Source organism: Dendrobates tinctorius, unplaced genomic scaffold, assembly GCF_039654945.1.
Source record: "Dendrobates tinctorius isolate UK_male_01 unplaced genomic scaffold, ASM3965494v1 ptg000338l, whole genome shotgun sequence".
In the NCBI taxonomy this organism is placed as follows: domain Eukaryota; kingdom Metazoa; phylum Chordata; class Amphibia; order Anura; family Dendrobatidae; genus Dendrobates; species Dendrobates tinctorius.
In genome coordinates this window covers 2,473,378-2,488,412 of record NW_027362004.1, presented here as the reverse complement: position 1 = coordinate 2,488,412, position 15,035 = coordinate 2,473,378, and the positions used below count along the sequence as shown (strand labels likewise).

General features: G+C 40.9%; 1 protein-coding gene across 4 annotated transcripts in view; it reads right to left on the bottom strand.

Annotated features, from left to right (window-relative positions):
* Positions 1-5,647: 5,647 nt before the first annotated feature.
* The window catches only part of LOC141074858 (uncharacterized), a 120,701-nt gene continuing 111,313 nt past the window's right edge, over positions 5,648-15,035 (bottom strand). For all 4 annotated transcript variants that reach the window (XM_073562127.1, XM_073562124.1, XM_073562125.1 and 1 more), the window contains 5 exons: positions 13,096-13,165; positions 10,200-11,551; positions 9,816-9,873; positions 9,350-9,401; positions 5,648-9,078 (listed from right to left, as the gene is read on the bottom strand). In XM_073562127.1, the coding sequence (XP_073418228.1) occupies positions 9,039-9,078; positions 9,350-9,401; positions 9,816-9,873; positions 10,200-11,551; positions 13,096-13,165 (1,572 nt within the window). In that variant the 3' untranslated portion in view covers positions 5,648-9,038. The remainder of the gene's footprint in view (positions 9,079-9,349; positions 9,402-9,815; positions 9,874-10,199; positions 11,552-13,095; positions 13,166-15,035) is intronic.

Sequence of the window (15,035 nt, the reverse complement as noted above, 5' to 3'; positions counted from 1 at the left end):
AGGGGCGGTCCGGTGCCTCCCATCTTCTAGCGATGACGTCCTCTTTGTTGCCTGTCATGGCTCCTGCGCAGGCGTACTTTTTCTGCCCTGTTGAGGGCAGAGCAAAGTACTGCAGTGCGCAGGCGCCTGGCCTCTATGACCTTTCCCGGCACCTGCGCAATGCAGTATTTTGCTCTGCCATCAACAGGGCAGATAAAGTACACCTGCGCAGGAGCTACAACAGGCAGCAAGGAGGAGGACGTCATCGCTAGAAGATGGGAGGCACCGGACCTGGACCGTGACACCCATCTGACCCGGACCACCCCTATGTGAGTTTAATCTAACTTGTTAAGATTCCCTTTGATAAAGGATGGCGTCCACAGGGATAAAATAAACAGGATTGGTACCAACGAGATAAGGAAATTGTATCAAAAGAGAGGAAATAAAAAGCCAGGTGTTTAACACAATAACAAGGTTACAGTAAAAAAGTCTGAATCTCAACAGTGGGGGCGAGACAGGACATGGGGAGAGAGAAGGCCCACTCCCTCTTAATCTCCGTCAAAGCCCACAGCACCGGGGTTTGAGGATCTTTATACTGAAGTCAAATCCCTGAATCAGGAATTGAAAGCCCAACTGAAGAGGCTATCATTTTCTCCTACCAAGATGTCTCATCTGAAATGAAGGATCAATGCGGGCGGGGGATATGAGTGATTGACTTGCTGGCCACGCCCCACAAATGGATAGACGCCCCCACGTAGATTTGGTGATTAACTGGAAAATTAAAAACAGGCAACATGTTAAAGCTTTGGTAGATACAGGGGCAGAGGCCAGTTTGATTTATGGAAATCCAAAACAATTCATTGGGAGCAAGGTTATAATTAAAGGATTAGGAGGAAAGCAAACTGAGACAATTCAGAATCTGTTAGAGACCGGTGTGCTTGTGCCTACTACTACTGAACGGAACAATCCTGAAGTGTGGGGAAAAGATTTGTGGCAAGATATCTGGGCAAATGTACAAAGAAATAAAATGACCGTGTTTCATGTTGATGCTCATTGTGCTTCATGTACTCTGGAAAGACTTCAACTCAGTAGCAGATGAACATTCCAAAATATCAGCTCGGGCAAAAATTAAGAGACCACTTCACAGTTTTATAAAAAACAGCTTCTCTACATGTCTGACAGCCATTCCATTGTCAGTTGAATTCCAGAGTACACCTCATTCTACTTAATGTGCTTCTGATTAGGTGATCACCTGAACCACATCTTGTTTAACGAAGAAATATAAAAAACCCTGCTGTGGTGTTCACAATCCTCTTGCAATAGGACAAGCTGGATGGCAATACAAGTGCTAGTAATATCCCAAAAGTAATAGGAATGAAAAAAAATAACCATGCCAAAGGAGTTGAAAAGAAAAGTTTTGAGTGAGGAAAAGAAGGGCTCAATTCTGGCTTTACTAGCAGAGTGATAAAATGAGCACGATTTTGCCTCCATCTTTAAAATTTCTAAGACGGCAGTCCATTACAATAAGCAGCAGACATTGGGGACAACCAAGATATAGACCGGCAGAGGGCGAAAACAACTCTCCACTGACTGGGATGACCGCAATCTTATTCAAATTTCACTCAGCAACCGCAGGATGACATCAAGTTACCTACAAAAGGAACGACAAATGGCAGCTGGGGTGAACTGCACGGCAAGAACAGTTAGTAACAGCCTCCTAGAGGCAGGGCTCAAGTCATGTAAAGCTAGAAAATAGCCTTTCATCAATGAGAAGCAAAAGGAGAGCCAGGCTGAAGTTTGCCAAAGACCATAAGGATTGGACAATAGAGGACTGGAGTAAGAATCTTCTCTGATGAGTCTAATATTCAGCTTTGCTCAACACCTGGTCGTCTAATGGTTAGACGGAGACCTGGAGAGGCATACAAGCCACAGTGTCTTGCACCCACTGTGAAATTTGGTGGAGGATCGGTGATGACCTGGGGATGCTTCAGCATGGCTGGAATTGGGCAGGTTAATCTTTGCGAAGGACATATGAATCAAGCCGCATACAAGGTTATCCTGGAAATACAGTTGATTCCTTCTGCTCAGGCAATGTTCCCCAACTCAGAGGACTGGTTTTTCCAGCAGGACAAGGCACCATGCCACACAGCTAGGTGAATCAATGTGTGGATAAAGGACCACCACATCAAATCCCTGCCATAGCCAGCCCAATCTCCAGACCTGAACCCCATTGAAAACCTCTGGAATGTAATCAAGAGGAAGATGGATAGTCACAAGCCATCAAAGAACTGCTAAAATTTTTGTACCAGGAGTGGTATAAGGTCACCCAAAAGCAGTGTGAAAGACTGGAAGAAAGCATGCCAAGACGCATGAAAGCGGTGATTAAAAATAATGGTTATTCCACAAAATACTGATTTCTGAACTCTTCCTGAGTTAAAACATTAGTATTGTTTCTAAATGATTATGGACTTGTTTTCTTAGCAGTATTTGAGGTCTGCTAACACTGCATTTTTTGTTATTTTGACCATTTCTTATTTTCTGAAAATAAATACAAAATTTAGTCCTTGGAAATTCGAAGACATGTCAGTACTCAGTAGTTTATAGAATAAAAGAGCAATTTACAGTTCACTCAAATATACCTATAAAGAGAAAATCAGACAAGAAAAAAAAAACACAAAAATTGAGCTTGGTTTGAGAAGGTACACATGCAGCATATAAATGCATGTTCACATGGCCAAAAAGCATACAAAACCTACAAAAGAGAAAACGAAAAAAACCCTGCTGTAATTAAATAAATAAAAAGCAAAAGTGCATCTAAATCATACAGAGTTCTTAGTAATACTGTATTTGATCAAACATAGCATAAAAGCCGTTCCACCATCGACAAACTGAAAATTTTGTAGTGGTCTCAATTTTTGCCAGAGCTGTATGTACTTAATCTTTACATGTACTTAACCTTTATATGTTAAAATATACAAGAGTGTATGCAATCATTCTATTCCTTTAATTTTGTGCTTTGAAATAAAACTGCGCAGGTAGTATCGTTCATTAGAGCCGTATCTGAACCTTAGGCCGGGATCACACTTGCGAGTGCAATGCGAGAAACTCGCGTGAGTCTTTCGCCTCAATACCCAGCACTGACGCCGGCAACTCGGGACCAGAGTGTGCGGATGCATGTCTTTCTATGCAGCTGAACGCTCCGGTCCGAACCGCCGGCAGTGCCGGGTATCTCGGATCGCACTCGCACGTGTGACCCCAACCTTACTGCTAAAAACTTGGCAATACACACAGCGATGGTATACTACAGTGACTGTCCACAACAGCAATATGACACCACAGTGACAGTACCTCTGTCCAATAGAACACCACAGTGATGGTACACTAGTGACTGCTCACCACAGAGCAATAGTACAGCACAGTGATAGCACCTCTGTGCGATAATGCACCACAGCAATAGTACAGTATTTATAGTATCACACAGATATTCCACTACAGTGACAGTACCTGTGTGCATTATAATACAGCACAGTGATTGTACACTACAGTGACAGTACCCCTGTACGAAAGTACACTACAGTGATAGTACCACACAGTGTTCCTATATACCTGCCTGTTCTGCACAGGTATGATCTCTGCTGGCTCAGCAGGTGATTCTCCTGCTTCACCTCCACTTGTCAACAGAGCAAGGTTATTCTGATTAACAACCGACTCCCCACTGTGTCAGTTGAATTCCTGCTGCCTATAAGCAGGATATTGGTAGAGACACCCTGTCAACAGAGGACAGCGGAAGAGAAAACTCTGCTCTGTCGACGTTAGTGGAACCCTTAGAATTGTTGGCAGTCCGTGACTGCTCTGTGGTGGCAGAGATCGGCGCAGAGCAGACTGAGAGTTAGCAACCATGCACAAAATAAAAGTCCCGTGTAACCCCATTAACAGCCACGGTCAGCTCATTTAAATGGGTCTTAACTTAAAGCCATTTATTGATTGGCTTACTTTGTGAGAGAATTTGCACTAATACTATTGCTACATTCAGATGGGCAGATATTTGAGGAATGAGCATTCCTGGGAACATTTGCTCTTGTCAGGCAGTCTAAACATTCAGCCAAAAATTAGCTTGAAAATAATCACTAGGCAGCACATTGTGTAAACAGGTGATGTCCTGTCGATAATTATATTCTTTGCAATTAGAATTGTGATCAGATTGTCTAAAGGTCATTAAACAACCTCCAATTGGCATATCGATAGCCACCGGCCATGGTCACCACATGTAAACCCAGCATAAGAATTAAACAGCATTGATAAATATGCTTCATTGTTTTTTCAGCTAATCTGTTACATGCTACTCTTCGATAGGTGAGCATGAATACTGCAACAAAATGTGGCTTAAAATGGGTTTTCAGAACAATTGTTTCTAGTGTATTCCAGGTTAGTGGAGGAAATCCAATCTCTGGCTTCACAGGAATCTTTAGACTGAAGAGGTTTCTTGTTTTCAGTCAAAATCTTAAAACTTGGAGCTCTAAAAGGTGCCCATACACTTTCAATAGAATATTTAGCCCACAGTTACCCTCAGCGTGTGTTTTCAACAGGGAGTAAGTGAACAATGCATTTACACACTGAACCAAAATTCTAGGTTTTTTTGGCATATTCATTAACATTACTATAAGCCCCCGTTTACAAGACTGAATTTTTTCTAGCCTTCATCTGCCAAGTATTCATCCATGAAAAATTATAAAATATTTATACAAGGTGGGCCATTTATATGGATAAACTGGGAATGGTTGGTGATATCAACTTCCTGTTTGTGGCACATTAGTATATGGGAGGGGGAAAAGCTTTTCAAGATGGGTGACCATGGCGGCCATTCTGAAGTCAGCCATTTTGGATCCAACTTTTTCTCAATGGGAAGAGGGTCATGTGACACCAAACTTATTGAGAATTTCACAAGAAAAACAATGGTGTGCTTGGTTTTAACGCAACTTTATTCTTTCATGAGTTATTTACAAGTTTCTCTTTGCTTACAGCCATTGACATGTAGCAGAGGTTAACACGTGAGAAGCAGATAGAAATTGTGTTGTCTGGTGAACACAGTACCTGGGTCATTGCAGCAGATTTCAATGCAAGACACCCTACACAAGAAAACTGCCACCATTTCCCATTTTATTTAGGTGTATCCATATAAATGGCCTACCCAAACAAAAGTTTGCCTCATCACTGAACATAATGTTCTGTGTAAACTGAGAGTCCTGTTGCAATTTTTGTTTTGCCCATTCTGAAAATTCAGCGCGCCGATCTGAGTCACCAGCCATTCCCATTTTATTTAGGTGTATCCATATAAATGGCCCACCTTGTATATCTCAAAAAATAAATGGAACACTAAAATACCACATCCTAGATATCACTGAATGAAAGATTTTCAACTGGAATATGTTAAGAATAATAAAACATAAAAATTGCATTTTTGTTAAGATTCTGATTTTTTTTTAATAAATAAAACATATCGACCTAAATATACCATTGTCATAAAGTCATGTGCCACAAAAAAATCTCTAAATCACTGGGATTTGTTGAAGCGTTCCAGAGTGACACTGGTCAGATTTTAAAGATTTGGCCCAGTCACTAAGGGGTTCAGTGGAGCAAGGTTTCATGCAGGCACACAAGAGACAAGAAAAACTTTTCAAAGTATTTATTTCTCCTTAAAACATCAAGTATATCTGTAAAACATTGTCGTGACACTTATAGACAGTAATAGTAAAACAAACAAAAAAACAATAAAACCTTTGTTTTAACAATTCAACAATTATACTCTAAAATCCCTAGAGCCCAACTGCGTTCAAAACCCAAGGGTGTGTGCACACGGTGCGGATTGTGCTGCAAATTTTTCCACGCGGATTTGCAGGTAAATCCGCAGGTAAAATGACTTGCGTTTTACCTGCGGATTTCCCCTGCGTTTTGACACCTGGTAATTGGAGGAGGTGTCAAACCGCTGCGGAATCCGTACAAAGAATTGACATGGTGTGGATTTAAAACCGCAGCAAATCTGCGCGGAAAAATCCACAGCATGTGCACTGCGGTTTTTAAATTCCATTGATTTACATTGTACAGCACATGACGTGCGGATCTGCAGAGGCAAATCCGCTGCAGATCAACAGCAAAATCCGCACCGTGTGCACATACCCTCAGGATTCAGCACGCTACGGGTCCTAAATTGTGCTTCTATATTATGTTCGAGTCTCTGCAGCTGCATGAATGGTGGCTGTTAGGAAATCCCAACATGTGTTCATGCTGTCTAAAAGCCACAAATCATGCAGCCAAAGAGACTCGAACATAATATACGCCAAGAAGCTCTGCGAACACCCGAGTGTGCTTGGATAACATATTATCTCAGCACGTTCACTCATCACTAGTCCTAAACAAAGTTTTCCACTCGAAATTGACAACAGTGAGAGATCAGTGTACATTACAGATTACTTGTGCAGTCTTATAACTTTTCAGGTTTCTGATGTGCTGGTTTCACAAGTTCAACATTCATGTACTGTGTACAGATCGCGATATCTGGATCGGCAGCTCGTCGTTGGATTAGAGCTCACTAGCAGTGATGGGCGAGTAGCATCGTTGCTCAAGTCTCCCTGAGCATGCTCGAGTGGTCTCTGAGTATTTTTGCGTGCTCGGAGATTTAGTTTTCGTTGTCTCAGCTGCATGATTTGCGACTTTTAGACAGGCTGAATACATGTGGGAATTCCCTAACAGACAGGCATTCCACACATGTATTCAAGCTGTCTAACAGTTGCAAATCATGTAGCTAAGGCGATGAAAACAATCTCCGAGCACGCCAAAATACTTGGGTCTCCCCGAGCATTCTCGGGTGGTCTCCGAACAATGAGTATATTCGCTCATCACTACTCACCAGCCCTAAAGAGATATGAGGCTGATAAAATTAGGTGACCCACGACTAGCCCAGACACAGGCCATTAATGTTGGAAGTGTGAAATCAGCCAAGGTTGCAGTCCCTCTAGGGTAAAAAGTAGCCTTCCTTCCCCCTATTTTAACAATGGTCATATGTCCAGATAGACCAACTAATAAGCCAAGGTAACAATGCACCATTTGCTTCCGAGTAGAGCAGTAATATAGTTAACCATGTTTTTCCATATTTCTTCTCAGATGTAATCATTATTACGTGCATGGATAAGATCAAAATGGCTCAAGGAGGATTTCTGGAATTTAAGGAAAATTTTTCTTCTCCTTCCTGCTTGTTGTTTATGATGAAGCTGTGTAGTCCACAGCACTTACAGCAAGAATGGCAGAACAACTGCAGTGGGGTGGGGGGGGGGGGTACAGAGATAATTGTTGGGTAAATATGGTACAAAAAATATATAAACATATACATACACACAAACAGCCATATGGGATTGCAAAACAAACATTAAAAGGAGTTGTCCACCACCCAGACAACCTCTTCTCAATTACTATATTACACCCGGTAAAATAAAAAGTCTTTACCATCCTCCGACACTGGTGCCTTCCAGCAACGTTGACGTTGGGTCTACTGTGACATGATCATGTCATGTGAGCCCTGCAGCCAGTCAGCGGCACCTAATGGGTCGCTTCACTCTCACTTCCTTCAGAGGAAACTGAAGTGAGAACTTCTCCTGCTTTCTAACCTCCTCCAGGTGTCAGTTATGTCTGAAAGAAGTGCAAGTAAAGCAGCCCGTAAGTGCCTGCTGATTGGCTGCAGAGATCACGTTGCAATGATACATGAACAACTGGCGTAGCTGGAACGGCACCGGAGACGAGTTCAGGCTATTATTTTACAAGAGGAAATATAATAATTGAGAAGGGGGTGTCCGAGTAGTGGACAACACCTTTAAAGTAAAACTACTTGATTCGTTTGCAAGATGATGCATCACAATCAACAGGCAACAATGTTAAGAAAAAAAAAAGTTTTAAAATTAATATTTAGGAAAAGCAAAAAAAAAAAATCACTTAAAATTTATTACGTGGCCATGTTTAAATTTTATTTTATAGAAGGAGCCAAAGGTTGTGCAACTTTTTCTGCAGGAAGTGAGGCCTTATTGGTTATCACTAATGAATTTGCTTTTCAGTATCGGATGCTGCATTATTGGTAGAATAGGCCACCGTAATAACAGGAAACAATTGTAAACCTCTGGTAGTGTCTCCAACCTATGATTTGCTAGTATAAGGCCATTATTAGGTTTTGGGTAAAAACTCCTTTACAATAATAAACAAGTGTAGAAATCTTAAGATCAAGAATTTAAAACAAGAAAGTGCAACATTTATCAACTTCTCCATTTTTGGCATAACACAAGAAACCTAACCTAACTTTCAAAGGGAGTCTGTATAAAAGTTATGTAGGGGACTTAGCCACCAATACCCTAAACTGTATATTGTTGGCATGACATAGGGGCCAAGAAAAGAACTTTAATGTCTCATGCATAAGTGGATGTTGGTGCCACAAAGGCTCTTTGCAACCTTACCCCTCCTCAATTTGGATTCTCAGCACTGTCCCTGAAGAAGCTGAAGCTGAGTGGCAGGCACGCACTCACCCTTGGCTCCTGTCTTCGGCTGCTGCTTGATACACTTCAAGCATGAGTGTAGTGAGCAGTGGCTATAGTCAAGAGCAAGGGCTGAGTGTGCGTCTGAACCCGCATTGTTTGCTCGCCACTGCGCTCCTTCATTGTCAGTGTACCGCTGTAAGAGTTCAGGCAAGCGAGCGTTGTCAATTCGAATACGTAATCAGAATGCAAATTGGGAAGTAACAGTGCAGAGCCCTTAGCCATGCCAAGGGGTGCAACGCAGATCCCTCATTTCCATATGTCATAAAAGGCTTTTGCGCAGCCACTAAAATGTATACTGTTGGTATAGCCAAGTTCACTATATCAATATTTAGACAATTTAATATGCGCATTGGGGCAGAAAGACTCCCTTTAAGTTAGAATATTGATATGGTAACGCAGAAATATTCCACAAACACAACATTTAAAACCTCTGAACAGCTTTTTTTTCCTATCCTTTTGCAAAAATAGATGCTTTAGAAACTTCTTTTAGTTGTCGTTGTCTTGGTAAGTTAGCTTTCTGTATATGCTTTATGGAAAAAAACAGAAAAAAACTAAAGTTAACTAAAGAATAGGAAAATTAAGATGATACTGTTGCATCTTTATATTTATAAAATGTACAAATCTAAATTGAGGTGAATCAGAGAATGCTCCTAGCTAAAGATCTAAATAGCAGTCAATTCCAAAAGGTAGGAAGAAAAATCCTACTAAAGCAATTCCTTCACTTTTGCCATATCAGGATGTTTCATCAAAACACTTTCCTGAAAAGATGAAATATACATGTATATAGTTTACAATACCATGCATTTGTTCTTTTAGGGCTTCCACCATTTTTTTCTGGGGAAATGGATCCTGTAAAAATAAAAATTATAAAAGCTACATAAATACAATGAGCCACTGTCAACTGGTGTGTGCCTCCATGACAGCCTTGCCACAAATCTTACTTAAGTCCTTGCTAGAGTAAGTTTTTTTTGGCGTAGTAAACGCTGCCACTTGTCATAAGTGGCAGTTACCATGCCCCTGTCCCAGCTCCAGACACTTTGTTGGAGCCAGGTAAAAATGGCGCAAGAACGCTATGAATAGCCAAACTTTAGCACTCCCTTCAGTTGCAACCATATTTTGTGACTTTTCAAAGCTTTTAAGCCAAATTTCTGGTGTAAAAGTTTGATGAATTGGGCCCTGCATTTGCAATCTGAAAGGCGATTGCACTTTTAAAACACTTTGATCTTGTTTTCACCCCTAAAAGACTAAAAAAAGTTTACTTACTCTTTGACTGCGACCCTGGACTGTGAGGCCACATATAAGCTGGAAGAGCTGAGGCAACCTGAAAATAAATGTTTAAAAGGGGTTAGGTTATCTACCATAAAAAACAAACACATAGAAAAAACAAATGACAAAATATTGCATATAAAGTATTTATCAAACAGTATTCATGTAGGGACAAAAGTGTAGTGTACATTGCTGTCAGAAATCCATTGCAATTACACATTCAACGCACAAAAAATGCTGTTGAAAAGCTGAACATGCATGGTAATGGGGAGGTTGGGGCTAAACAGATCTACAGTAAGATCTATCTAGCAAACTCGCAAAACATTTGAGATATATTTGATTTACTGCAGATAAAGATGTCAAACATGAATAAGAACTTACTAAATGGCGCTGGGTACTGCTGGCTCCGGACCATGTCGGACTATGAGATGATGGTTTTGAAGTACCGATTATAGCTTCAGTTGTGCTCCTGGGTTTCTTTGACATTGAAAAGAATAAATCATGACTTATTGGCCTTTTGGCCCTTACTGATCCTGGTGAATTGACCAAAGAAGCAATTGTTTTGGAGAACTCTACTTTGTCTTTACCCAATGCATAATCAGGCGAATATTTAGTCTGGCTTAACTTCTTATACTGGTTTTCAAACTCCTTATTTGGACTGTGAGCTACAGGAAGTCCAGAAAACGAATTTCTCCGGGTCAGACTGCCTATTTTATCCACTCCCTGCTCAGTTTGTTCACTGTAGCATCCATGCTTTCTCTCGACGGCCACCAGACAATGACTGGCTAGGTATCTACTTGGGCTCCTGGTCATTTCGCTCATATTGCGATTTGCGCCGACAAACTTGTTTTTAGGGCTCTGTAACATAGAAGACACAGAAAAAGATTTCTGTCTGCTCGGAGTGCGAGTGTATTGTTGCCTCGAGTCTTTGCCGTATGAAGACTTGGCTGTGTCAACATGCATTTGGCTTTCATTGGTTACACGCCTTATCGAGCTAGTTGACATTTTGCAGAAGTCAGACGATGCTCTTGAGGCGTTACGACGAGCAGTAACACAACTTTCTTCTTTGTGCTGTTTGCAAGGAAGTGGACTGTCTGTGTATACAGTCTGATTATTATCTACAATACGGTCAAAAGGTTTATTACTGTTGCTCCTGTAGAGCTGATGATGTGTGAGTGAGACACCTCGACAGGCTAATTTTTCTAAAAACAGACTTGGTTTGTGACTTTTGACAGAATCCCCTAAATCTGATCTGCTCAAACATTCATCCTGCCGCAGTGTGGAATCAAGCACATTGGCAGTTTCCTCTACATGTGGTGGAGGCAATATGGTGTATGTCTTATTCAGACACCTGTTGGTCATTTTTATGGTTGTTAACTTATGTTTACGGAACATTTGGCGTCTATAATGTCGGATAATATTAACAGCAGCCATTTTTTTAAAACCTGCATCCCAAATCCTGCTCATGTTCTGAATCATTTGAGGGTAAAAGTCTTCAAGCGTTGTATTCCCTGGCTCAGAAAAGCTGGTTTCCTCATTGTTGGAGATTTCACCATCATCTGCTATAAAAGCCACTACATTAGACCTTATAGGAGATTTTAAAAGAACTTTGTCGCTCATGTCACTAAAATTCTTCATGTTGGAAACGGTGGCTTTGAGAGGTAATTCAACATGAATGGTCTTGTTAAAAGCAGTCAAGTCACAATTTGGTTTTGATGAAAATCCTGTGCGGTCTGGAAAAAAACATATCAATGCAATAAATTCATAATGAAATGCTAGTTTAGCATTTGAAGCAAAATCATATATTGTCATACACAGAACTAAAAAACTGCATGCACACATTTTTAAAGGAAGGTGGTCATCAGAAAATGAGATGTATAAGGTCACATTCACATGCCGCATTTTTTCATCGTTATTTTTCCTTTCAAAATCTGCTCTTAGTACTAAAAACACTGCATCCAAAACGCCAGTTTTTAAGCGTTTTAGTTTTTTGCAGCGTTTTTGGGTATACATTACATGTGTGCTTTGTCTACAGTACTTGTTTAAGTTCATTTTATGTACTCGCCAAAAAAAGCCACAAAAAACTTGCGTTTTTACTGCATTTTTTTTTCACTTTTTATTGGTTAAAAACCTCTGTACATGCTGCAGATTTATAAAAAAAAAAAAAAAAAAAAAAAACTACAGTTCTCAAATTCAGTTAAAAAACAAGCGTGTGCATGAGATTTCTGAAACCTCAGCTTTTGGTTGTACATGGCCTAAATCAGGTTGTGAAAAATTATACATATATAATTTTACCACAAGGATATAGGACCCCCTCAGAAACTTATGTAGTTGTATTTGAGAGAGTCTTGTTCATTCCACAAATGTGTAATAAAGACTAAAAGACTACATTTATCATATCTACACACTTGCATCCAGTGTTTTAACTCAGCAGCGCGCTTATCTAAATGGTCACCCACCACTTTATACTGGATCTGCCGGTAGGAGCACTTCTTCTGCACCGGTTGATTAGACAGGTTTATACAGCTGTTGTGCCAACACCATCAGGTGAGCATATTTTTCACCCCTAAGGGCTCATACTCACTTGCGAGAAACTCGCACGATTCTCGTGCGAGTCTCTCGCATGAAAACCTGGCACTGCTGCCGGCACTCAGATCGGAGCGTGCGGCAGCATAGAAATACATATAGCCGCACACTCCGGTATGAGTGCCGGCGGCAGTGCCAAGTTTTCATGAGAGAGACTCGCATGAGAATTATGCGAGTCTCGCAAGTGAGTATAAGCCCTTACCATTTTCTTCACCAAAAGTTATCACCTTATATGCACATATTAATTTAAATATTCATTTTATTATATGATATACTGAAAAAAATGGGGGAAAAAATGCCAAGTGAGTTAAAAAAAAAAATTATGCTGGCTTTTTTTGGGTAGGTATTGTTTTTCCAGTGCTCACTTTGAAGTACAATAGACTTGGTAATTTTTTTTTTCTTCAAGTCAGTAAAGTTCAAGAAATATCAAATATTTAGTTTGTGTTACCACTGACAAGTTTCGTAAGGATTATTTGAGGAAAGGAAGGCTGGTGATGAAGCCAAGAGTGCCAGCTGTCAGGATTGATACTGTGAAGAATCCAGCAGCTTGCACTGTATTGGGATAAATGCAAGCTGAAGGGAAAAAAACCTGTTAAAATATAATAAAAAACAACTGCAAAAACATTTTATCCCACATAATACACACAATGTATTAAAACATTTAAGTTTATGGACAACTTTGTATATTTACCATCAGTATAAGGATTTTCTTTTTCATATTGCATTAAAGGAAAGGACGTTTGACCAGAAAATTGTTCAACCTAAAATAGAACGGCACATTTATAAGGAGTAGATACATACCGTAAAATTCTTAACTATTTCATAATCTGGACAAAATTAAAAATTAGTTTGTGCAACTTTATTTAATCTTTGTTTCAACATGGCTTACCAGGCGCATGTACAGATGATACAATTACCGTATATACTCGAGTTTAAGTCAACCCGAGTATAAGCTGAGGCACATACTTTTGCAACGGAAAACTGCGTAAACTTATTGACTCGAGTATAAGCTGGGCATGCATTGTCCCCTCATCCCTGTCCTGGTATGCATGCCTCCCCCGTCCCTGTCATTGTATGCATAGTTCCCCGTCCATGTCCTGGTATGCATGCCTCCTTCATCCTGTCCCTGTATGCATGGTTCCTAATCCCCTATCCCTGTTTGTTTCCCATTAAAAAAAAAACAAACAAATATCCTACTCGCCTACCTGCGCGCCCTGGGTGCTGGCACTGCATCTCGTTCCGGCTGTTGGCGCCTACAGCTCTTCCTGCAGAGTGATCACGTGACCCCGCTCATTAAGGTAATGAATATGCTCTTCACGCCTATGGGAGTGGAGAGCAGTGATCGCTTGGCAGGAAGAGCTGCAGGCGACGGCAGCTGGAACAAGATGCAGTGCCAGCACCGAGGTAGGCAAGTATGTTGTGTGCCGGAAGCCGGCAGCTGCGGCTGGTACTGTGCGCTATTACAGCGGCGGCACAGGCTTTCCCTCCCTTATCAGGTTTCTGGGACAGTGACGCGTGTATAAGCCGAGGGGGCGTTTTTAGCACAAAAAAAGTGCTGAAAAACTCGGCTTATACACAAGTATATACGGTATGCTGTCTGGGTTATGGATTACTACTTCTCCCTTTAGATTTGCTATGCTGAATCAGAAGGAGAGGCGGGAACCTAAAATCTTTAGTGCATCTTCCATAACTTGTGTTTTCTGAGCTACATGTATTAGTAGGTAGAAAAGGTTACTGAAAAAACTACTTGTACAATCTTACACTATTTCGGATTTCACTTTTCAAGTCAAAGCCAACACCTAAAAACAGCAAACCCCCCAAATTAACCCCTAAACAGCATCAATACAGCTGAAAACTACTTAACAGTCAGAATTTGGCCTCTCGAAGAAGGGAAGGAAAAAAACTCCCAAAAAGTAGAAAAATTGGATGGTCTCGAAGGTATTAAAGGGAATCTGTCAGGAGGTTTTTGCTATCGCACCTGAGAACAGCACGAAGTAGGCAAATAAAAGCTGAATCCAACGCTGTATCACTTTGATAACTTAGTTTTTAGATTTAGCAATGAAGAACTGAGGAAGCTAACCCCCCCACCCCACACCAGGCTCTCCATATACAATTTCTACAGACAGTGGGGTACTCTTCACAGGAAGGGGTGTTGCTGGAACGGGAGGCACATGTCTGAGCAATGAGAAGCTCCTGGTGTAGTATAGATGGAGTACAGAGTACAAGTGCTGCCTCATTATACGGAATGGATCCCTTGGGGTTTTGCCTGAATCACGTCATTTGGAGCATTAAGATGCAAATGCCAATGGAAGTGCTCAGCATAGAGCACAGGATAAATGTGAACAGATTCAAAATGTTATGTAAATTATCATCAATAAAAGCTTCAACTCAATTCACAGAAAAGTACCCACTGAGATACGTCATCTGTCAATGGAAATAAAGGGGGCTTCCACGTTACTGGTACTACAAAGGCTCTGGAAAAGCTCCATGGCTCCTAGACCCTCAAAGGAAATCTGTGCTGCCAAATCCAAATGTCCCATTCCCTTCTGAGCCCTACATTGTGCTTAAACCACATTTAGCATCCACGTTTGGCATTCCTGTAGCGATGAGAACCCGCCTAATTTACGGGTG